General features: G+C 39.4%; 1 protein-coding gene across 1 annotated transcript in view; it reads left to right on the top strand.

The window, feature by feature from the left end:
* USP24 (ubiquitin specific peptidase 24) overlaps nt 1-23,856 on the top strand; it is a 4,679,666-nt gene that overhangs the window by 4,084,279 nt on the left and 571,531 nt on the right. Inside the window, exon 57 of the mRNA XM_044085508.1 lies at nt 2,335-2,424. Within this exon, the coding sequence (XP_043941443.1) occupies nt 2,335-2,424 (90 nt within the window). The remainder of the gene's footprint in view (nt 1-2,334; nt 2,425-23,856) is intronic.

Genomic DNA, 23,856 nt, shown 5'->3' with positions numbered 1-23,856 from the left:
ACTGTGATTACATTTCTTACAAAGGCACCCTCAAAGCAAAAGTGATGCCAAATTGATAGATATGGATCAATGTGGTTTTGTTGAGGGGAGACAAACATTTGAGAACATTAACAAAAGAGTGATGATCCAGAGGGAAGCCGAATGTAAGAAAATACCACTGTTGTTGGTAGGTCTTGATGCAGAAAAAGCATTTGACAGAGTGAGCTGGGACTTTATGAGCAGAACAATGGAAGCATTTACATTTCCTGAAAAATTATAAGGTTGATTAGGAGATATATGAGGGATCAGAGGCAAAAATTAAAGTGGGTGGAGTCCTCTCTGATGATCTCTGCTTGAGCAGAGGAGCTGTGCAGGGGTGTCCTCTCTCCCCTTTGCTTTTTGCATTATATTTAGCACCACTGACAAAGAAAATAAGGAACTCAGAAATCCAAGAATATAGTTGGTATGGTAGCCAAGAGAAGCTGGCTGTATTTGCAGATGACATTATTTTATACCTGACAAAACCACAAAGGGACATTACAGTGCTGTGGAACATATTGAGACCATTTTAAACCTTTTTTAGGATACAAAATTAATGAAGACAAAAGAAAAGCAATAGCGGTAAGTTATGTACCCACATACAAATTGGTTCAGCAATAACCATACTTATGGGGATGCAATAAAATGAAGTATTTAGGAGTATGGATTAAAAATGATACTGATGTGGCAGCTAAGGATATGTGAGAAGAGACCAAACAAAAGATAATACAAAAATTGAGACAATGGAAGCTCTGTTATATGGATATTGATGGTGAGATGCAAGCAGTTAAAATGTTTAGTCCCTTTAGACTTGTGTACAGATCAGGCATATTTTTATCTACCAGCGAAGAAGTTTTGGATAGTAATTAATAAAGAGTTGAAGGATTTTATCTGGGAGGGGAAGACAGCAAGAGTCAAGTGGGACAAGTTTATTCTCCCAGTAGAACAGGGCGAATTGGGATTACCTGATTTGAAGGGGTATTTCAGAGCAACACAGTCAAGGCTGCTATATATAGCCATCTGTCAGGCAGCTATGAGGGTGCTTTTTGCTTTTGTCAGCATCCCAGCAATGAGGGTACTTGTAGTGGCCAAACCCTGTCACTGAGTGGAAGGACATCTGCTCTTTGTCACCATGACGTCTGACAGTGTCTTCCCTATCTGTACACTCCTATGTTGAAGGCTACCACCAGGCCACACATTTGCATTGCCATCCCTCCTCCGTGGGATCGTGGTAGTAAACTGGCAGCTGTACCCACACTTTCTTCTCAGGATGAGCACACCTATCCTCCTCTGCCAGCTCTTTCAGGTGTCTAATCTTGACAGCTGGGTCATAGTGAGGGCTTTATCCTTCTGCATCACCAGCATTGGCTTCCACATCTGCAGTTTTGAAAAAAAAACTGGTTGACATGGTGAATTAATCACTATCATTAGAACATAAATCCAGTCTTGTGTCTTTCGGCTTTTCCCGATTAGGGGTCGCCACAGCAGACCTCCAGTCTGCTAATGATTGGCAGTTGATTTTTATGTGCCGAGTTGCCAGCCCTGACGCACAACCTTCAACAAAGGTACGCCCATTCACGCAAGTCTCCAAGCAGAAGACGCTGTAGCTGAGAATCAAACCAGACAGCGTCTTACTGTGAGGCGACAATGCTACCGCAGCACCACCACCGCATTAGAACATAAATCCAGTAACAGACTTAAAAATGAAAACTGGAATATTCCTACTAAGTTGTTGAATTCTTGTGAGACTCCACCTGAAAATATTGCATATGTCACAAACTACATAGTCAGACTTGCACCCTACCACGTGGTGGAAAAGAACTGCAGGGGTAGGTTTACTGTTCATTTTAGGCATTGAATGTACTGTTTTGTTCACAAAGGGAATACTACACTCTAATAGAGAGAGCTTTGAATTTGCTGAGAGACCCCTCTGGCTAAGGGAATAGTGCCTAGGTAAAAATCCTTTAGTTTTCCAGTTCATGAAAGATCTGGAGTTATGGTAGACATGTACTGTTTTAGTTTAGTATTTTGTCACTGATTCATAACTTGTCATATTTGTTACCCTTTGCCTTTCCTTCCTTATTGTGGCAATCACAGATGTTTAACATTGTTTTGCTTGTGGATTATGACTTGCACTTCCAGTTGTCTTATCTGAAAATGGGAATCCTTTTTCCCAGTATACAGTTGATGCACGCAACATTTGATATGATCTGAGAAACTTTTTGAAAACTAGTGTGTGATAAATGGTGTCATGTTTTTTAATTTTATATAAACGGTATGTTTAAGTTTCATGCCATACTGCTTTGTTCACTGCAGGGTTTTGGTTCCTGTCAACTCCTCCTTAGACATGGTGCATTTCGTAGAATGATTTGCTTCCTGCTTGGTCCCAGCCGGCAAAATAATCAGGTATGCAGCTATATTCATTTAATACCAATGTTCTATGTTGGCAAGTATCGATACCAGTATAATCAAAGTCAGTTTGCAGTACTTTCAGAATTAGTAAATGGGGATTCATGACTTCTTTGCTTGATGTTGTCTAGAAATCAGTTGCAGTGACTTCTGAAACTGAGCTTTTAATCATACCTCTCAACTGTATAGATCTTCACAGAAGCTCGAGATTTTTGTCTTATTTTTTTAGTCTGTTTTTCATAAAATTGGGGTTTTCTAGCAAATTAGTAACAAATCATTCAAGATTGAAGTTAGAAAATAATGATAGACATTCGAGTTACTGACTTCATACCCTTCAGAAATTTCATGTTAATGTAAAACCTGTTATTCTATCAACTTTCTAAGTTTGTAAGAGCAGTATTTAAAAATCTTCCCTATTTTTTGGCCTTTGTCCCACTTTTATTTATGGCTTTATCCAGATTTCTTGATCTAAGAGGTTGAGAGGTATGGTACTAGTCTGTATGTAAAATGTTTCAGGATTGGTCATTCCTAGTTGAGAAACAGCTTGTTATGTAAGTTTATGCCAGGATCTTTGATGTCAGACTTTTGATTCTTGGTTGGACTTTGAGAAACAGGCATGGAGGCTCATTCAATTTGGCTTTATCAAAGGAAGGTTCTGCCTCTTTAATCTCAATAATTCCTTTTAAAAAGTAACTGAAGCAGTGGATAGTGGTTATGCCATGCATACAGCATATCTAGACCTGGCCAAGACCTTTGACACTGTTCCCCACGCAGGCGTCATTGAGAGACTTATAAATCTGAATATAAATCCTTATATTGTATGATGGATAGGTAACTGGTTATCTGACAGAACCCATATGTTTAAAGTAGCAGGTGCCAAAAGTTACCAGTGGTGTACTACAGGGCGCTGTTTTGGGCTCTCTCCTATTTGGCATATGTTTCTGAGACCTTCAGGCCAGCAGTTCTAGCCTGTGGTGAACTAAGTTTGCAGATGACTGTAAATTAGGTGTTATTTGATCTTCACATGGCTCACAATTGCTCCAACATGGGTTAGACTGTGTTAGCAATTGGTGTAAGGACAATGGTTTCAAATTAAACGTAAAAAAATATAGTTCATTTTGGTAAATAAAGCAGTTTCACTTACCATACAGGCTATGCATCCTTCCAATCAGACGGGGATGTGGGTACTCTTGTAGATAATTAGTTATCATTTGGCCATCATGTCTCCACAGTAGTTTAAAAAGTATTTTATCAGGCCATCTAATTTCTAAGAATATCTCCAGTTGTTACAAAGAAGTCTTAATTCCCATTTTCTCATTTCTTATCAGATCCATTATTGAATATAATGCACGTTTTGGCATGTATTTATCTGAACATATCTCACGCTTGAGATACCTCAGAGATTTATAACTTAAAAGATCATTGCCCCCAAAAATCTTAGTTATCAGGACAGACTGGCAGCCCTTTCTCTGTACTCCGTCTTTTACAGACTCCTCTGTGGAGATGTATGTCTAGCCTTTCGTGCCATGAAAGATCAAACCCTATTTGATCTCCTGTCTCTTTGCAGAACTAGTGGTACATCAACTATCTGTTAAAGGAACTAAACCTTCATCAGTAGATGAATAGAACATGGTGTGATAGATTAATATCATAGCGTATCCCTTACCTCTGGAGCAAATGTCAGTTATGTGTCATGCAGAGTAGCACTCTTGCCACCTTCAAGGTGAACAAAGACAATTGGAAGGGAAGCCTGAAATTCCCTGTCAGAATATCATCTCATGCCCTCCTTGAAGCTTGAGGGAAATTTTGAGTAGAGATTTTTGGCTAGGCTTGAAATAGTTTGCAGATTGATTGACTAGTACTCGTCTGTGAACCTATGTGAGATGTAATCATGGCTGACTTCAGTGTGATGCTAGTTCCATGCGCAACACAGATGCATCCCCACCACACACACACCAGTGTGAATGCATTCAGATGTTAACCCTCATCTGCCAGTGTGCTTACTGATTTAAGCAATCTGCTTTGCCGCATCTAAATAACAGTTAACTCGTAACGACATGAGGTCCATTTTTTAATAGCTAATATATTGCTGTAATTTATTTTTTATTTAACATTTGTTAACCGGGAAAGTCCAACTTGGAACAAAGCCAATTTTCAGCAGAGGCCCGGGGAGAAACACTCCAGACACATGTCTTTGTAATGTGGGAGGAAACCGGAGTACCCAGAGGAAACCCACATGAACGCAGGGAGGACATGTAGACTCCACACAGAAGGCACCCCAGCTGAGAATCAAACCAGAGAACCTCTTGCTGTGAAGTGACAACGCTACCTCTGCACCACTGCGCCGTCCATGCAAACAGCAGAACAAAAATACAAATGCATTTGTACTTTTATAGTTTTAGCATAACTAACCTTCCATAATTTTAAGTTGTGTAACAGCTTTCTTAATGTTCCAGTAGTATTCAGTATTATTCCCAGGATAAAGATCTCATTTACAAAATTCCAACCTGTTTTCCACCCTAACTTGTATCTGGTAACCATTTGAAATGTCGGGACACACTGGAGCCAAGTCCCAAAACAGAGTCTGAATGGCTGACATAAAAAATGGACTTAAGTATACATGTCTGATACAGCCAGTTCTCAGAATAATTCCTATTTTATAGCTATCTTTGAGTTAATATATATGTATGTTTGCAGGTTATGGGGCGCTTGCCCCCCTGCAACAAACAGTGTAAAGGAGAACAGTGTTCAAGATTCTCTCTACTTATGCATTTTCATTCTCTCTCTATGTCCCTTTTTTTTTCTTTTTTTTTTTTGGCGTGTTGGCAGTCTGCATTTTGAGTACCATTATTTGAATAAGGCACCCTTGTATTATTATTAAGTACTCATATCTAATCAGCTGTTTGCTACCATTAACTTATCCATTGTCATTCACAATGCTTCATTCCTACATTCCTTGCATGCCTTCAACCAGCAACATAGGGAAAATTTACCTGATGTATTGCCATGAAGTAGCGTGTATTGTATACGCCACTTAACATTCCCCAGAATGCTTCTCCTTTGAGTACAAAGAAGGACTTAGAGCAATTGTAATACTGAAATTCAGTAACCGAATCTGGACACTGGTAAATATATATTAGTTTACCGGCATAGGGACAGTTAAAAAGCATGTAGATCTTATCACCAAAGTATATAAGGGCAGTCTGATAATAGGAGGAGATTTTAACTGTATTCTGGATAATTCGGAGACCACTAACAAAAGGAGTGTTTGCCTTAATTCCATAGGGAAAGCTCTTAAAAAATGGAGTGAAAGTATAAACGTAATCGATTCATACAGATATAAAGAAGAGAACTCATTATTATTTTCTCACCAAGATCATAGATTTGGAACCCAAACAAGGACAAATAAAATTTACATATCTCAGGATTTAAGTACAAAAATAATCAACTTCTCCATAATTCCATGCCCCTTTTCAGATCACAACTCATTAATTCTTAAACTACAAGCAGACTATAAAAGATTAACTTATTTGACAAGAATATTGGCTTATGTTACAAAAATAAAGCAATTCAAACCTTGGTTAGCCTCAGAAATACAATTTTTCTTAGAAACAAATTACACTGAAGAAACAAGTATAGTAATCTTATGGGACACTTTGAAGGCATACTTAAATGGGGAAGTCCTTACATGGTTCAAAAATAAAACAAATGAATGGGAATCAGAACTACATAATATACAAAAGCAAATAATAGAAATCAATAACAATGACTCAGGAAACTCATCCACCAATAAAAAAGCAACTGAGGAACTAAATAAAAAGTACAGTGAAATTCTAACACAGAAAACTGACCTAGCAGTAGAAAAATGTTAACTTATTTCATACTCTATCTCACCCAAACACATGCATAATCTAGCAATGAGAATTAGAAGACAAACTATTGAAAGTAATATCACAAATGTTATTCATGAAGGAAAAAAATAGTATCCGATATAAGTGATATTCTTGATGCTTTCAAATATCACTATACTGAACACTATAGACATGATAAATCATATCTCAGCTTCTTGGATTCAGATCTAAATTTTCCCAAAATAAAAGCACTTCCGGAAAAATTAAAAAATAGATATTCAAAAACAAATTTCTCAAAGAAATTATTGAAAAAAATCAAGGAAAGTAAAAGCAATTGATGGAATAATAATTGAATTTATATAAAATATTCCCAACATCAGCAATATCCATCTTTCATAAAGCATTAAATGAAATACATGCACAAAATATAACACCTCCTTCATGGCAATAGTCCTTGATTACACTCATCTTAAAGGAAAACAAGAATCCTAAATGTAATTCCTACTGACGAATCTCATTACTTAACGATTTTAAAAGCTTTGTCTATTTTGGTGAACAGAATTAAAATCATAAATGAAGATCAAACAGGATTCATATACAACAGACAACACCCATGATAACATTCAAAGAATCTTAACATTGATAGACTTTTTAAAGAGAGATAATCAAGAAGCCCTTATATTTACACTAGACATAGAAACAGCCTTTGATGCACTAAAATGGGAATATCTTTTCAAAGCCCTGCAACTTTATGAATTTTTCCTCCACTTCATTACATTGATAAAAAATATTTATAAAAATAATCTTGCCTATGTAAAACTTGGGCCATTTACCTCAGAAGCCATTGAGATAACTAAGGGTACAAAACAAGGTTGCCCAATGCTTCAATTTTATTTGCACTGGCTATAGAATTATTTGCATCCTCAGTACATGGCGACCCTAAAATAAAAGGCATTAATATATATGGCCAACTTAACTCCAAAATTGTTATTCGCTCATGATGTTCTACTCACCCTATCTGTTAAGGAAGAATGTTTACAAGAATTAGATGAGCTAGTGGAAAATTTGTTATCTTTTTTTCAGGTCTTCGCTTTAACAAAACAAAGTCTAATTATATGTTATTGACTGTCTATTACATACAAATCATATAATTGGTAAGCAGGTGTCCACTATAAATTACTTCTGAATAACTCTGTGTGAAAATATGGAATCATCCTCAACTAAAAATTATAATAATGTTGTAAATAATATAAAAGAACAAACAGTAAAATGGAACAAAATGTTTCTGAAATTTGAAGATAGATTACAATTAATGAAAATGATACTTCTTCCAAAAACAAATTACATAGAACAAGCTATTCCCATGATACCAAATAAAATGTTTTTAAAAGAGATAAATAAAATCCTCTTACATTTTCTCTGGTTTCCAAAAAGGAACAGGATAGCTTTCTCACATCACATTAGGCCTTGGGAATTAGGAGGAATTCACTTTCCAGATAGAGACGTGTATTACATCTTTTATCTTTAGAAAAATCATAAATTGGCTAGATCCAAATTTCTCTTCCTGGAAAACTCTACATACTGTTATTTTCTTAAATGAAAAATTAAAAAATCTCATGCTAAATGATCAAAATAATAAACTTTGGCATATGTGTCAACGTTCAATACAATGTAACAAAACCTAGGAATCTAAATTACATAAATTACATCTATAATTAATTCAGAAGATTCATTAACACAAATACAGATATAAAATTATGGATAAAGTTACTAACACCTTTCAGTTCCTCAAAAAAATAATTTAACAAGATTCACAAAAACACCCTTACTTATTGGGAAGTGTAAAGATTTTACATGTTGGCAACATTGTATAAAGAATCGAACAGTATTAGTCAACAAATAATAAATATATACAATATCTCAAGTACAGATTGGCTGGTTCTACAAAGTATATTATATGCACAAGATCTATGTAGAATAATTAACAATTCATCTTTTAGTACCAAGCCTAAACTCATAAATTATATGCATGAAGTCATATATAATAATTAAAGTTGGACAAACCAAACATCAAAAATATACAAAGTCTTAATGAACTGTAAAGTTAAACCCAATCAAAATTATTGGAAATTCATTACAAGAGATCATTCCATAAATCTTTCAAGTGAAAGTAAAATTAATCTAATGTACTCTATTAAATTAACTTCCAAACTACAAATATGGAAAATGTTCACGTGGAAATTTCTGCACAGAGCATTTCTCACACCCAACAAATTAGCCAAAATAAATTCACCCAATGATGTTATTTGTTAGAGATGTCCATTCAAATGGGAAGCAGACTGGTTTCATATTTTATGTGATTGTATAAACATTAAAAAATATTGGGAAGAAATCAGTAAATTTCTTCAAGCTATTTTTACAGACTCCATTGTACTAAGGTTTTATTTTTTTGAATGTCAATGATAAGTCAGATATTAATAAAAAAGATTTATATCTTCTTTGGACTATACTTGCAGCAGCTAGGAAATGTATCACAAGAAAATGGAAGTCATCCTCTGAACCCATCTTCGACGAATTCTTGAGACTAATGAAAGAAACGACACTACTGGAAATTAAAGTCAAGAAATTGATCACCCCTAAAACATGGATCAATAATCCTTGGGAGAAAATTTTCTCTCTTTTTGAAACATTCAATATGGACATAGATTCTTAATGTGTAATTTAAATATTTTCTCAAATTGTTTTTTCTTTCATTTATTCAGGCCAGTTGTAAATACTGTATATAGTTTCTTAAAACATATTACTTTAGACAATTGTATTTATAACTAATGTTACATTTGGAAATCAATAAAGAAATTTTTAGAGTATAAAAAAAAAAAAGAAGAATGCTTCTCCCTTTTATCATTTTTGTGTTGCTACTCATCACCTTCTCAGTAATAAGTTACCAGTGTCTCCTAACTTCTCTATCTGCAGTTCATTCAGATGCTTACTTTATTTACACATTTCATTTTACTCTGTTTGTTACTATCCATATAATCATAACACCTTGCCTTTCATTCTTCTTGTATCTATCATTCCTCAAATGCCTACTCGTCATTCCAGTGAGTTATCTGCCCATGCTTGACCTGTTGTTTCCTCCAACCTCCAAGTGGGTTCCTAACAGAGGAAAAAAAGGAGCCATTGGCGGCACCTTTTAGCCCTTTCTACATAAGTGGTAGTGCCTTTTTCCAGACTGTAAAGCATGATAAACATCATAATCCAGTATTTTCAGCAAACTTATTTCTCAGGAAAAGAAAAACATTTTGTTTCTGATTCTTAACTTCTGTCAATTCAGTGCCACTTGCCTACCTGTTTATGCCCAACTGTTGCAGGGTTGTTGTTTCATCCATCTGTTGGTTGAACTTTTGTTTCCTCTTACCTTCTTCCTGTCTTTCCCAAATCTGCTTTACTAAATCATCTTGTACTTTCCTGCTAGTGTGACCAAACCACCATAATCTGTTGTCTTTGCACCTGTGTGTAGTTGAGGTTATTTTGGCTTCCCGGTAATCCTCATTACTTTGCCCTATCGTCAGCATCCTGCTATCCATTTCCTGCACATGTTCATAGTGTTTCACTGTTGCAGTCATTACAATTGGGTTATCCTGCTGGCAGGCTACCCACAGTTGGCCTGAATTCTAAAGTCCTGGACCGGCGTTGGTTGCTGTCGCCTCCTCCCTGACGTCAGTGCGGCAGGGGTATAAAAGATGCAGCCGATGCCATTTTCTTCAGTCTTTCTTGCCGCGCGGTGCCCGAAGCAAAAGCAGTTCGCAAGTGCCGGTCGGCAGACTCCTGAGATTTTCACGTTTGAATTTCAGATCCAAAGTCTTCATTAAAGCTAAGTACCCCATTGGGGAAACTTTTTTCTTGCTCCAGACCGATGTCAGAAAAAGTTAATAATTGTATTTCTTGTGGGAAGCAAATACCTCATAAGGATTTTCATTCTTTCTGTATTCCTTGCCTAGGCCCTGACCACAACGTTGCTAGTTGTCGGTTTTGTGCTAGATTTAACCAACGCATTATTAAGCGTCGGTACGATTTTGCATTTCATTATTTTGGCAGAGGATTTAATTATATAATGCCATTGGAACAGCCGACTACCGGAATTTATAATAAGTGCAAAGAAAAGGACAGGCATCCGCGGTCCAAAACCGACGAAGAGGCTTCAGCTAAGCCAGTCGCCGGTTCTCAGTGAGGCGCTTTCGCAGCCCCTGACGCCCGCTATCTGCTTCCGACTCCCACGTGGAGCCGACTAGGCCATGGATACTCAAGGTATTGGACCCTCGGAAACTATTCCCTCAGATGGGTCCGGAGCCACTGAGCAGGCATCGGCTTCTGAGGGTGTTTTCAGGCCTAAACAGTTATATGTAAAAACAACTTCAGCTTCAAAGGCAAAGACTAAAGCACCTCTAAAGACAAAGAAACAAGTACAACATTCACCAGGACAGGCCTCCATGCCTAAAAAACAGATGCTTAAAATGGCCGAAGACCTAATTACTTTGATCAGGGGTTCCCATCCCCCTCCTGATAAGAGACCTAGGCAAGAGACATAATATAAATCTTCAGATCAAGTTTCCATTTCCTCTGATTCCTCTTCTGAACAGGGATACTCTCTTCCTCCTTATGAGGATTCTGATGCTGAAGAATCTATCCCTTCAGCCTCTCCTCCTGAAGATTATTCCTTTGGGGAGACCCTGCATACTATGAGGGAGCATTTTCATTTGGAAAGCCAAGATTACTCAGAATCTAAGAAAAGGCTCAGAGATTTTATTTTACTACCTCAGCAGAGGCCCCTTGCTATTCCTCCTGTTTTAGACATTGTAGATGATGTATTTATAGAGTCCAGTCTCACTCCTGACTCTTTACCACCAGCTCCTGTTAAGCCAGACAGATACTACAGGGTTCCTGATTCACATAAATTTCTTTATAGAAACCCTGCTGCTGACCCAGAAACTATTTCTCAGGGTCCTAAAGGGGTCAAGGCGTCCACTGCAAAAAACCCTATTCCCTCTGATATGGATTCAAGGGCCCTGGACAGATGGGGAAAAATATTTACACTTCTGCTACTTTGGCTGTAAGGGCCTTAAATTGTCAATTTCATATGCTTAAATATCAACAATATCTTATGTCACTACTAAAACAGAAAATGTTGACAAATTCTGAATGTGCAGAAAACAAAGAAATGCAGGATTTATTGCATGCAGCTGAACAAGTGGGAAAGCATACTTTGCAATGTGGTTTTGATTCTCTGGAGGCCTCCTGCAAGGCCGCTGTTACGGGTTCTGTCATTAGGAGGCATGCTTGGTTAAAGGAACAGAATCTGCCTGATCATGTTAAAGCAAAATTATTAGATGCTCCATTACAGCATGATACCTTGTTTGGTGTTAAAGCAGAAAAGGTATTGAAGAAAATGGAGGACAAAGCTAAATCTATGCAAACAGTCAAGGATTTCTTACAGGTACAACCTCCCAGATTTAGCAGAAACTGGCCTGCAAAGAATTGGTTCTTTCCAGTGTCAGACAGGCCACAAAGAGGCAGATACAGACGGCCCAGAGGCAGATCCTAGCCCCAGGGCTCATACAGGTCTAAACAATGGGGTGCTTCTACCTCCAAAAGTGGAGAAGATAAATCACAGCCATACAGGAAACAGTCTCAATGACTTTCCCCTGCCAGCACCGAGCACTTACCTTTTGGCAGTCCCTTTAGGGGGAAAACTAGCACTTTTTTCACAAAATTGGCACATGATCACCCAGGAAAAATGGGTCCTGAATATAGTTTCTCAAGGCTACAGGTTCCATTTTCACACCCTGCCATGGGCAAACGGAATGCCAGACCTGCCACACAATCAATGGGCAGAGGCTCAAAAACAAGTTTCAGCCCTCATGAACATGAGGGCCATTCAGCGAGTGCCAAAGCAAGAGCAGGGACTAGGATTTTACTCAAGACTCTTCTTGGTGCCCAGAAAGGACAATGCATGGAGACCAGTACTGGACCTGCCTATTCTAAACACATTTCTGGATATTCCGAAATTCAAAATGTTGACTCTGCAGCAGCTTCTATCCATGCTGGGCAAGAAGGCATGGCTTGTAACTTTAGACCTAAAAGAGGCATACCTGCATGACAGTCAGACTTTCATGCAGAAGATACCTCAGATTTATAGCTGGCTCAATGCACTACCAATTCTCTGCACTGCCCTTTGGCTTATCTACTGCGCCCAGGGTCTTCACAAAATGCCTGGCACCAGTAATTGCATTTTGCAGGCAAAGAGGAATACAAATGTATCCTTACTTGGACGATTGCCTTATTCAAGCAGAGAACAAAAGACATTCTATTACAGCATCTGGCTTTTGTAAAAGGATTACTAACATGCCTAGGGTACACAGCAAACAAAAAGAAATCAAAACTAGTACCCTCACAAGAGATAATATTCCTGGGTGCAAGCTTAAATACAACTGCCCAGATGGCTTATCGCATGCCTGACAAACAAAGACAACTGACTACTTATTTCAAAATGTTGGCAACAAAGACCCAGTTATCTGCAAGAAAAATTCTGCAGGCTTTGGGCTTCATTGCATCCTGCATACTGCTAATTCCATATGCAAGACTGCATATGAGGAAACTACAATCGTATCTAAAAAGTGTTTGGACTCAACATTGCCACAGCATGGAAACAACAAGGGACATCCTTTCACTTTACCCACAGCCAGGCAGACATTAACAACAGATGCATCAGATTATGCCTGGGGGGCCCATATGGCAGGAAGATTTATTCAGGGCACATGGTCTGCAAGCCAAATGCATCTACATATCAATCAAAAAGAGATGCTAGCTGTTCAAAATGCCCTGACAGCCTTCAAGGATCTACTTCATCCAGGACAACTATTGATAAAGACGGACAATACTACAGTCATGTGGTACATAAACAAGCAGGGAGGCACACATTCCTACCCCCTCTGCAGACTAGCCATGACTTTGTGGGACACAGCATTGACTTACCAAGTACATCTGCAAGCACAATACCTGCCAGGAAGGATAAATTCTCTGGCAGACGAAACTTAATGGATCCCCACGAGTGGAAATTGGATCCACAAGTCTTCAGCATGATAACAAGGAAATGGGGATGCCTGGACATAGACCTCTTTGCCTCGCCTCACAACTGCCAACTACAGAAATTCTGCACAAGGACTTATCACAAGCTAACATGGAAAATGGACGCTCTATCTTTCAGCTGGAAAAACTTAGTGTATGCCTTTCCCCCTCTGCCTCTCCTCCCCAAGGTACTCCTAAAGGTCAGACAAGAGAAGCCAAAAATTATACTGATTGCCCCTGACTGGCCCCTCCAGCACTGGTACCCAATCCTAATGAGCTTGTCTCAATGCCCAGCCTGGGCATTGCATCACATTCCTCACTTACTGACTCAAAACAGTCAGATCCTGCACAGCCAACTCAGGACCTTAAACCTGGCAGCATGGCGGATAATGTAACCATTCAAAACACGCCTCTGTCTAAAGCAGTGATGGATGTTATTCTGGAGGCCAGGAGGCCTAGCACCAGAAAATCTTATGCAGAAAAATGGAAGAGAGTCTGTGCTTGGAACCAGGCACAAGGAATTGACACAATTGTACCAAATATTCCTCAGATTTTACAATACTTGACTGAGATGCTGGACAAAGGCCCATCCTTTTCCTCTATTAAGATTCATGCCTGTGATATTTCAGCTCACTACAATACAGAACCACCTCTATTCTCTCATCCATTACTAAGGCAGTACCTCAGAGGGGCCAAAAACATAAGACCCCCAAGGAGAGCACCAATACCTGCATGGGACCTAAATTATGTCTTGGAAAAACTCACACTGCCTCCTTTTGAACCATCCTCTACAGCTGATATAAAATTCTTATCTTGGAAAACAGCTTTGCTCCTAGCAATAACCTCTGCAAGATGAGACTCAGAGTTACAGGCACTCATGGCTGTGGAACCCTTTATCATTTTCCATCAGGACAGGGTTTCTCTGAGGACAAACCCGACATGTATGCCTAAGGTAGTGTCCAGTGTGGCCCTGAATCAAACAATTCATTTGCCTACTTTTTATCCAAACCCACAGAATAAGGGTGAGAGACTTCTGCATTCTTTGGACATTCACAGGCAGCTACATTTCTACTTGGACAGAACCAAAGCTTTCAGAAAAACTGAACAACTTCTAGTGGCATATGCTGCAGGATCACAAGGAAGGGCTATCTCAAAGCAGACTATTTCAAAATGGATAGGCCACTGCATTCGTTTCTGCTATTCACAGCATGGCAAATCAGTGCCTAAGGGCATTAGACCACATTCAACCAGAGCAGCAGCCACTTCAGCCTTCCTCAGAGGAGTACCAACCAAAGACATCTTAGAGGCTGCAACTTGGAGTTCAGTGCACACTTTTACAAAGCACCATCACTTACCTCTCTACTCTAAATCTAGAGCAGGCTTTGCCTCTGCAGTTCTGCAGGGCCTCATTGCCTCTCCTTATCCTATTTAGCCCCAGCTGCCCAACCATAGCTTTGGGATTCAACCCAATTGTAATGACTGCAACAGTGAAACACGATGAACAAAGTACAGTTGTGTACCTACCATAAATGTAGATGTTCGAGTGTATTCACTGTTGCAGTCCAGGTTACCCACCCACCATCCCCCTTTCCTTTGCTGAGTCTAATCTGTACTTCTCTATTCTATACAACCTATGTGGTGTATTTGCTTGTAGATGAAGGTAGAGTTTTACTTTACTGCATGCATGTTTATTGGCATAAATTAGCCTACCCTTTTGGGGGCATCTGACATCTGGGGCAAGAAAAACTGAAGAAAATGGCGTCTGCTGCATCTTTTATACCCCTGCCGCACGGACGTCAGGGAGGAGGCGACAACAACCGACACCGGACCAGGACTTTGGAATTCAGGCCGACTGCGGGTAGCCTGCCAACAGGATAACCCAGTTGTAATGACTGCAACAGTGAATACACTCGAACATCTACATTTATGGTAGGCACACAACTGTACTTTTCCATTACCTCAAGCTATATCAGCTTCATTGCCCAGGCTTCTTTAACATGCATGTATACTCAAACATATATACATACTCATACATCCACATTCCCTTTACGACATTATTCAATTGGTGTTCATCATTCTCACTGCTGTAGTATCCTATAGCTATTTGGGTTGTATTCTGCCCAGAATATAATGGTCAGACATTCTTCAAAAGTCTATGACGCCCCTCCACACATGCACCCAGACTGCTGTATCTTGAGATCCACAAGGTCTTGATAGTCAATCTTCAGTCTCTAAAAAGGCAGGTAGATTTTATAAAGTTCGCCAGTCTAACAAGTATTTTTCTCACCTCAGGTCTGACCCAGCAGCAGCTGCTGCTAACATACTTCTGGTCAATGCTAATCCTTCACTTTCAGCCAAGGATGGAAAGCCCTTTAACCATTTTGTTTAAAGAATTTTCTGCTCTTTGTCTCTGTCCTTCAGAATCCTAAATTACCAGGCTCATATTTTGAAGTGTATGTTGACTTGTGTAGGCAGTTTGAGAATTTTTTCTGCCATATTACTGTTAGATGGTAGGTCCTTTCTGTTTCTATTATTGACTATCTTTCTTAAGTATATAAACATCCTTTAAAGAGTGTGTTTGTGCTCTCCCTGTGTCTGGGACTGCAGCTGCTAATACTGTGATGGGATGTTTTTCTTGGGCACATAATCAGAAGTTTTCTGAAAAAGTAAAGTGTGAGATTTTGAATTCTCCTTTGCCCCTTCTGCTACTCAGGTACTCAAAGTTTGATGAAAAGTGTAAATTGTTGCAGGGAGGTACTAAGATTTTTCCGTCTTCTTTTTCTAAATTGTTTAAAAACCTCTGGTTCTTTTTTTCAAAAAGCAAAACAAGCAATTCCATTAAGCTCACAGAATGATCTAAACAGTAATGGCAGGAGAAGTCAAAAAAAAAAAAAAAAAAAACAGGGATCCTTTCAGACAATTTGAAAAGCCTCTAACTCAGAAAAACTGTGCCAGTATTCTTCTGACCCCCTCTCCTGCCTCTTCTCTTTCAAATCTGTCCAAAAACTGGTTCTCAGTCTTCCTCTTAGGTACCATATTGTTTCAGACAAATGGGTTCTGAGGGTAATTCAAGAGGGTTACAATGGCACTGGGTACACATACTTCCTTTTCAGGGAATCCTGAATCATCCGCCAAACCAGACAGAATTATTTCCTGTGGTTCTTCATCATATGCTTTCCGTGAGGGTCATAGAACATGCGCCTCAAAACTAAAGAAGAGAAGGATTCTACTTCAGAATACCTCTAGTAAAAAAGGATCCTTTATGGAGATCAGTACTATTCTTTCTTGGTTTGTTTGTGGATGTACGAAAGTTCAAGATGTTAACCTTAGAGTCTTATTTCTCATTCCTCTTTTTGGTTTCATATTAACTATAGACATAAAATATGCTTTTTATCACATCCCTACTGTCACAGAGTTGAGAGGTTTCTTCAGATTTTCTATGTCTGAGTCAAAGTATCAGTACTCTACATTACCATTCAGGTTATGTACAGCTGCAAGGGTGTTTACAAAATCTCTGGCTCCTGTAGCAGCATAGCTAGGGTAGGGCGAGAGGGGCAACATCCCTGGGTGCAAAGTGTTGGGGGAGCATGATCAGATGATCCTGATTGCTCTTTAATTTAATAATAGAATTTAAATGTCAATATTGCATTTGCGTTCAAACCTAAGCACTGTAGCACACCAAGTCTGGTCTAAACTGTAAAAAATCTGTTTTATTTAAACTAAAACCTGTGTGCTGCAGCTCTCCGTGCAGGCAGGGTATAAACTGTAGCAACTGTTTGCTATGTTTGTAGTAAGCAGTTTGTTGCAGTTTAAAAAATATTTTTTTTTTGTTTTTTAACTAAAACATGAGCGCTGAATGTTCTCCATGCAGGCAGGTGTAAACTGTAGCAACTGCTTGCTACATTTTACATAGAAATTTTTTTTTTTTTTTTTTTTTATAACTAAAACGTGATCTCTGAATGTGCTGTGTGCATTTTTTTTTGCCAAGAGGGGGTCATAGATCTAACTGTAATATTGTAATAAGCTGATCAGTAATGGCATATTACAGTCAAGTACCTTTTTTTTGCTCCTCACTTGAAGAGTTGAGTGGGTGGGGCAATGGTTCATAACACTTGCTCAGGCTGCTAATTGAACCAGCTCATATATTCCTGTATTTAGAAGACTTATATTTGCAGTGTTTTTTGCAGGCGTCGTGAGTCCCTTTCATGGCCTGCAAATCTCCTTCTCAACCTGAGGTTTTAGATCAACAATTTAATAATCCTCCCTAATTCCTTCTCACAGGATTGTGTTTCTAGGATGCTTTCTAGATTCTTCCCTGCAAAATACATTTGTAAACCAGGAAAAAGTGGACTTGTACTGGAATTCATCCTAAACTTCTCATGTCAGTGTCAGACTTCAGCCAGGGAGTATCTTAGGATTCTAGGACTCATGGCATTTATGATTCCTCTTGCCAGACTGCACAAGAGAAAATTTCAGTGATTGTTAAAAATTTTGAACCCAATATTCTCACCCTGTGGAATTTCAAATACCAATTTTGGGTTTTGTGAAGACAGAACTGCTTTGTGGAGACAACAGATGGCCCTGATTTCCAGGTCTTCTATTCTCTTGTTTCCAACCCCAGCTCAGTCTTTGACAACAGATACATCAGATTGTACTTGGGGGACAGTTTCAATGGTGGCAAAAGTTCAGGGTATTTGGAACAAAACAGGCTAGCCAAAGTGCATAAATGTCAGAGATGCTATCTGTGATCCATACCACAGAATCTCTTCATCATCTTATAGATTCATAGGTGTGTACTAGGCTAATGGCCCTGGAGTCTTTACAAGCCTGCCCATAGGATTACCCTGGAATCATACCACCTGACCTTAGCTCCCAGTGCCTCTGTCGAGTAGAGCCACTGGAGTGATCCCCTGAGGTGAATTTTCTATTTCCAATCCGTTCATCAAGATTTCTCTTGAAGAGGGCCAGTGAGGTGCTCTGCTTGACATGTAAGGGAAGTCTGCTCCTTGGCATGGGCAGTGTCTGGGTTATGTACCTGTCCCTCCAGCACATTCTGTTGATTGTGCTAATGAGGTTGAGGTCTGTGGAGCGTGTGATGTGGAGGGATTGGGATTTCTTTAGATGTAGCATTTCTAACAGAGCTGGGTCAGACATGGCTTTGTAAATCGAGCAGAGAGCACCTCTAAGTAGGTGATATGAGACAGAGAGTAGTTGGAGTTTTCTGAGTCTGTCCATATAGGATCCTCTTTGTGAGGTGCTTTTACGGCCTATCCAGTTGTTGCAGGTGTCTAGTGAGGTACATGCCAAATGGGGCATTGTACTCGATGATTGGCCTAATGAGGGAAGAATAGAGGGGAGACAATGACCTCTTTCTTCCTGGATGCAAAACTCTTAGTAATGAGATGTGCCATATAGAAGGACTTTCTGACCACAGTGGCAATGTGGTGGTCAAAAGAGAGGTTGCTCTCAACCTGTTTTCCTAGATCTCTTATAACACCTTCTGTGTTTAGTGAACTACCATCGATGTGGTAATTCATGGGAACTGGATTTTTTCCAAAAGGGATGACGACACAATTTTTGGCATTGAGCTTAAGGCCACGGTTGTGACATCTCAGTGAGGCCTTTTCTATAGAATGTCAACATCACTTTGGGAGTTAATAATGGCTCCCAACTTGCAATCGTCTGTGAACTTTGTCAGCCAGAGTCTCTTCATGTTGGCCGGGACTTCTGAGAAGTAGATACCAAACAGGAGAGGACCCAGGACCAGTCCTTGTTAGACTCAACTTGTGACTGGTCGGCAGTCTGACTTGGAGTCAGCTATTTTCACACTGTGGGTTCTATCTGTGAGCCAGTTTGCAACCCACCTAGTGATATAGGAGTTGATGCCTAGCTTAGTGAGTTTTTCTATGATTCCTGAGTGGGGAATGATGTCCAAGGCCTTGGCCAGATCAAGGTACTCTGTATGAACCACCTTGCCTTCATCCACAGCTCTGGTGACTGACTCAGAGAAGTCGACCAAGTTGAGCAGGCATGATCTACCCTTCACAAAACCAAACTGTGTGGGGTCCAGAGTTTGGAGATTCCCTATATCCTTGTTTATTAGGTCCATGATGATGCATCCCATAGCTTGCATATCAGACTTATCAGGCTAATGGGGCAATAGTTCCCAGGGTCTGTAGGCGCACCATCTTTGTGGAGAGGGATGACTAGCAGTGCGCCGTTCGGTATGGACAAAGTCTGAGTTGTGGCTGTGACTGAACAGGGCACACAGGTGAGATGCCAGTTCTCTCTCTAGTTCATGTAGAACACAGCCAGGGATAATGTCAGGTCCCATAGATGCTGTATTCTTGGCCTTGGACAGTGCTGTTTTAACCTGTGCAGCAGTAATACTGGCTGCCTGGCAATCTACTGGTATTGTGATTGGTCCTTTGGGGGGGAGGGGTAAAGTTGGCACTGAATCTGTCGGTCAGTATATTCGCTGGGTATAGGAGGTACCATTGTGCAGTAGCTCAGAGCAAATCTGGGTATTGCCATCATACTTCTCAACCTGGAAACATCAAAAATATGGACAAGGCCCATGAAAAATAGGTACAAATATGTACGTTGATTAACATAAAATTTGCGTACATAATTAAGTAACCCCACCCACTCCAGTGGAATTGTGGAATACCAACTTTCAAATGCAAACTGAAGAACAGGCAACTAAAATATGGCACCAGAGTCCCACTGGAGCCATTCCAATGTCCCATTACCTGGCTATTTTGCCCCATTTACCATAAACACTAATGTGCATACTGCTTTACTTCTACAATGATTGTTTGGATTTTATTTTTAGATTTTATAGCACAGTGCACAAACACCAGTAGACATCTGCTAAACAAAGCAATACTGTCTCGCAATGAAAACAGACTTAGCATTAAAACTTCTCTGCCCTTGAAACTCACATTCATTGAAATAGCATTGAAACCCACACCACATCCAGCAAAAATGCTTCTGGCCAGTGGTGGTGGATAAAGATTAACTTTGGGCTATTTTCAAATTATAGGCCCCTTGCACACAAAACAAGAAACTTACATGTGTTCTTGGATGCACCTTCCTGACTTTATTAAATTATATTCCTTGTATAACACAGCGCACTTGTTAAGACTTAGAGTGCATTTTAAATTTATTTTTTGAACATTTTTCCAATAGGCAATGAAACAAAATGCATGAACCAATAATGACAAAACTGCCCAATTCAGAACATTTCCATCATAAAAGTCTATAAATATATATATATATATATATATATATATATATATATATAAACTAGAATGACAGTAGTGTAAGCCATGGGCATCTTGCATAGCTTCTCGAACTTGTTTTCAATTTCAGTTTTTTGCTTGACTTGCTCTGATTTGTATTATCAGATCAACTCAATAGCTGTAAATGCACAACAAAATAAACTAGGCAAACTGCATGTTTTAAGACTTCCAATTTTTAGTCCAAGTACTGACAAAGACCCTCTCGTACATTCATCCTGAAGCATCAAAACTGTTGTAATCCAGGTGCTGTTAACTGGCCACTCTTGCTTCTCCACTATCTGCACTGGAAAATGTTTTATCTTGAATGCTGGAAAATGTTCTGTACCTGAATTTGGATTAATGATATTTTTTGCTCTTCAGCTGAGGCAGAAATGCCCTTGTGCATGACATTTTCTCACTTCTGTTGTATCTGTAGCTACACTTTTGACTTGTTACACCCACCCCCTTTAAAAGTACAACCAGCACAGTACAGTATCAGCAGTGCATCTACATACTGTGGGAGTAGAACCCACAGCCTTCTGCATCAAAAGCAAATATTTAACCTGTTATGCTATTAACAATGCAGCAGACTCAGCATAAGCAACACTAAACTTCTCTTCCCCCAAAGTTCTCGGCTCCTTGTAAAATCCACTCAACACTCAACTGCATCTCTCAGATTTGCCACACAAGAAATCTAGAAAAAGCCAAAATTGATTGTAGGGGGGGACAAAAGCTCAAAAACCAGGAACAGATTTTAAACATTGCTTGTATAATTTTGGAAAGTTGCTAGAATAAAATGTGTTGCCACCATGTATTTCACTGCCAAGTCTTGAACCCAGGACCCTGTGCACTACAGTCAGAGCAACATACCACTATGCCAAATCAGCAGTTTCCTGAACAATAGAAAGACTGAAACTTAAATGGCTATCATTCAACGAATTCAGTTCTCACTTCTCACCATAGCTCTCAACATCTTAACACAAAAAAAACATGGACAACGCCAATAATGGGGGAATACAGCCATACTGATCTTTTAAATCTAGCACAAAAATAAACTGGACAAAGCCAATAATGGGGAAATACAGCCATACCAAGCTTAATTGCTGCTACAATAAAAGGTTTGGTGTTACCATTTCTTTTCTGAAGAATATGAAGTCTGAAATTCAAATGCCTGTCATTATTCAGAAAAAACCTGGACAAAAGCCAATAATGTGGGAATATAGCCATACTGATCTTAATTGCTGGAATAAAAGGTTTGGTGTTACCATTTCTTTTCTGAAGAAGATGATGTCTGAAATTCAAATGCCTGTCTTTATTTAGTGAATTCAATCCTTCACTGAAATCCAGAAAACCACAGATTTTATGAGGAACAGAACAAAAATATGGGGCATAAATTTGGAAAGTTTTTCAGAAGGGGTGGTAGGTAGGGACTTTAAGCTTTTGTCACCTGTACCCAAGGTACAAGGTTTGAGCCTGAGTACCTCCTCAAGCCACCAGGTACATTCACCTGGGGCATTTTCACACACACACACACACACACACACACACACACACACACACACACTGCTTTCATTCAGAAACTGCAGTTGTCTGTGTCTGTACACACACCTCTCTCCTCTCTCCTTACCTATCCAGTGCAGCAGCTTTCTTCCCCGTTGACAGCACAGCAGCATAAAAACAGCGTGTTCTGCTTCAAACTGCCCTTTCCAGGGCAGTAGCTTCATAAAAGGAGCATCAGAATGGCTCGTTCAGCAGTATAGATTCCAAAATGGCTCATTCGGCTTCTTATGGCTCAGCAGCACAGATTCCAGTCTCGAGGCAGCCGGAAATGCATGCATATTGAGCTGAATGAGCTTCAGCTCAATTCCGACAGGCTGGCAGGCTGCTGATGTCATCGTGCACGTGATGACGTCAGCTCAAAAAGCCAGGAAATAAAAGTTTAAAATAAAGCACCTGTAAATTTGGAAATGAAGGGGTACCACTCAGGAATCGTGGCACCCCATTATTTGGACCCCAAAACTCAGTAAAAACTGAGTAATTCTGTATGGTTGGGAGGTATGATTGCCGTGGAGATCCTTTACATAACTGTAGAAGGCCTTGTGGTTGTCTTTACTATCTACTGCAATTCTGTTTTCATAGCTAGCTTTAGAGGATTTGATGAGGGATCTCAACTTTTTATCCAAACCCAAACAAGGTAATGGTCAGTAGTACGTAGTCTCTGGATACAATTTCCAAAAATATTCGCCACAAACACATCCAAAGAACCACTCAACGGCTGCATATAAAAACAGTAGATTTATTGGTGAGCGCTTTCGTGGTGTTGAAACACCACTTCTTCAGACCTAATAAAAACTAAATTGCACTCTACTTAAATACCACTCAATCATTAACACGCCCAAACCTTTTCACATGTCATCATTCAACTATATGCTAGTTAAACTCGCACTACCTAAAAGCAGAGTTATACTCAATAAGCATATACATATTGACACAGAAATAAAAACAAAATAAAAATAAAAACACATCATAATAAATACATATCCGATGTGCAACATCTTTAAGAACATACAAAAAATGTAAAAAAGACATTGTACTAACTTCATTAATGTACTGCGGTGGTGGTGCTGCGGTAGCGTTGTCGCCTCACAGTTAGACGTTGCTCGTTCGATTCTCAGTTAGAGCGTCTTCTGTGTGGCGACATGCGTGAATGGGCATTCCTTTGTTGAAGGTTGTGCGTTGGGCCCGGCAAGCCAGCACGTAAAACTCTACTGCCAATCATTAGTGGACCGGAGTTCCGCTGTGGCGACCCCTAACCAGGAAAAGCCGAAAGACACAAGCTAACTTCATTAATGTGCACTGCAGAAAAAGACAAATGTATCAAGGCAAAACTCCCTGTATAAGCAATGCTGACAAATCTGCTAAAAAATGCAACATTATATTCATAACAGAATGTTATTTTCCTAAACAATATGTAGTCATATACAAGAGTTCAAAACAGCATTTTTACCTATGAGAGCGGGATGATATTGAGGCTTCAAGCAGACAAGGGGAGGGGGCTGAATGAAAAGGTACCCCTCAAACCCATATTGAAGTCCAGACCTGTTGGGCTACCAGTCTGGAGTTGTGCGCATCCTTTATGAATATGGAAAGACCACCGCCTTTGGAGCATC

The sequence above is a fragment of the Protopterus annectens genome, chromosome 10.part0 (assembly GCF_019279795.1).
Source record: "Protopterus annectens isolate FY-2018-M chromosome 10.part0, PAN1.0, whole genome shotgun sequence".
In the NCBI taxonomy this organism is placed as follows: Eukaryota; Metazoa; Chordata; order Ceratodontiformes; family Protopteridae; genus Protopterus; species Protopterus annectens.
Note: the sequence above shows the minus strand (reverse complement) of the source record. Positions and strands in the feature narration are given on the sequence as shown.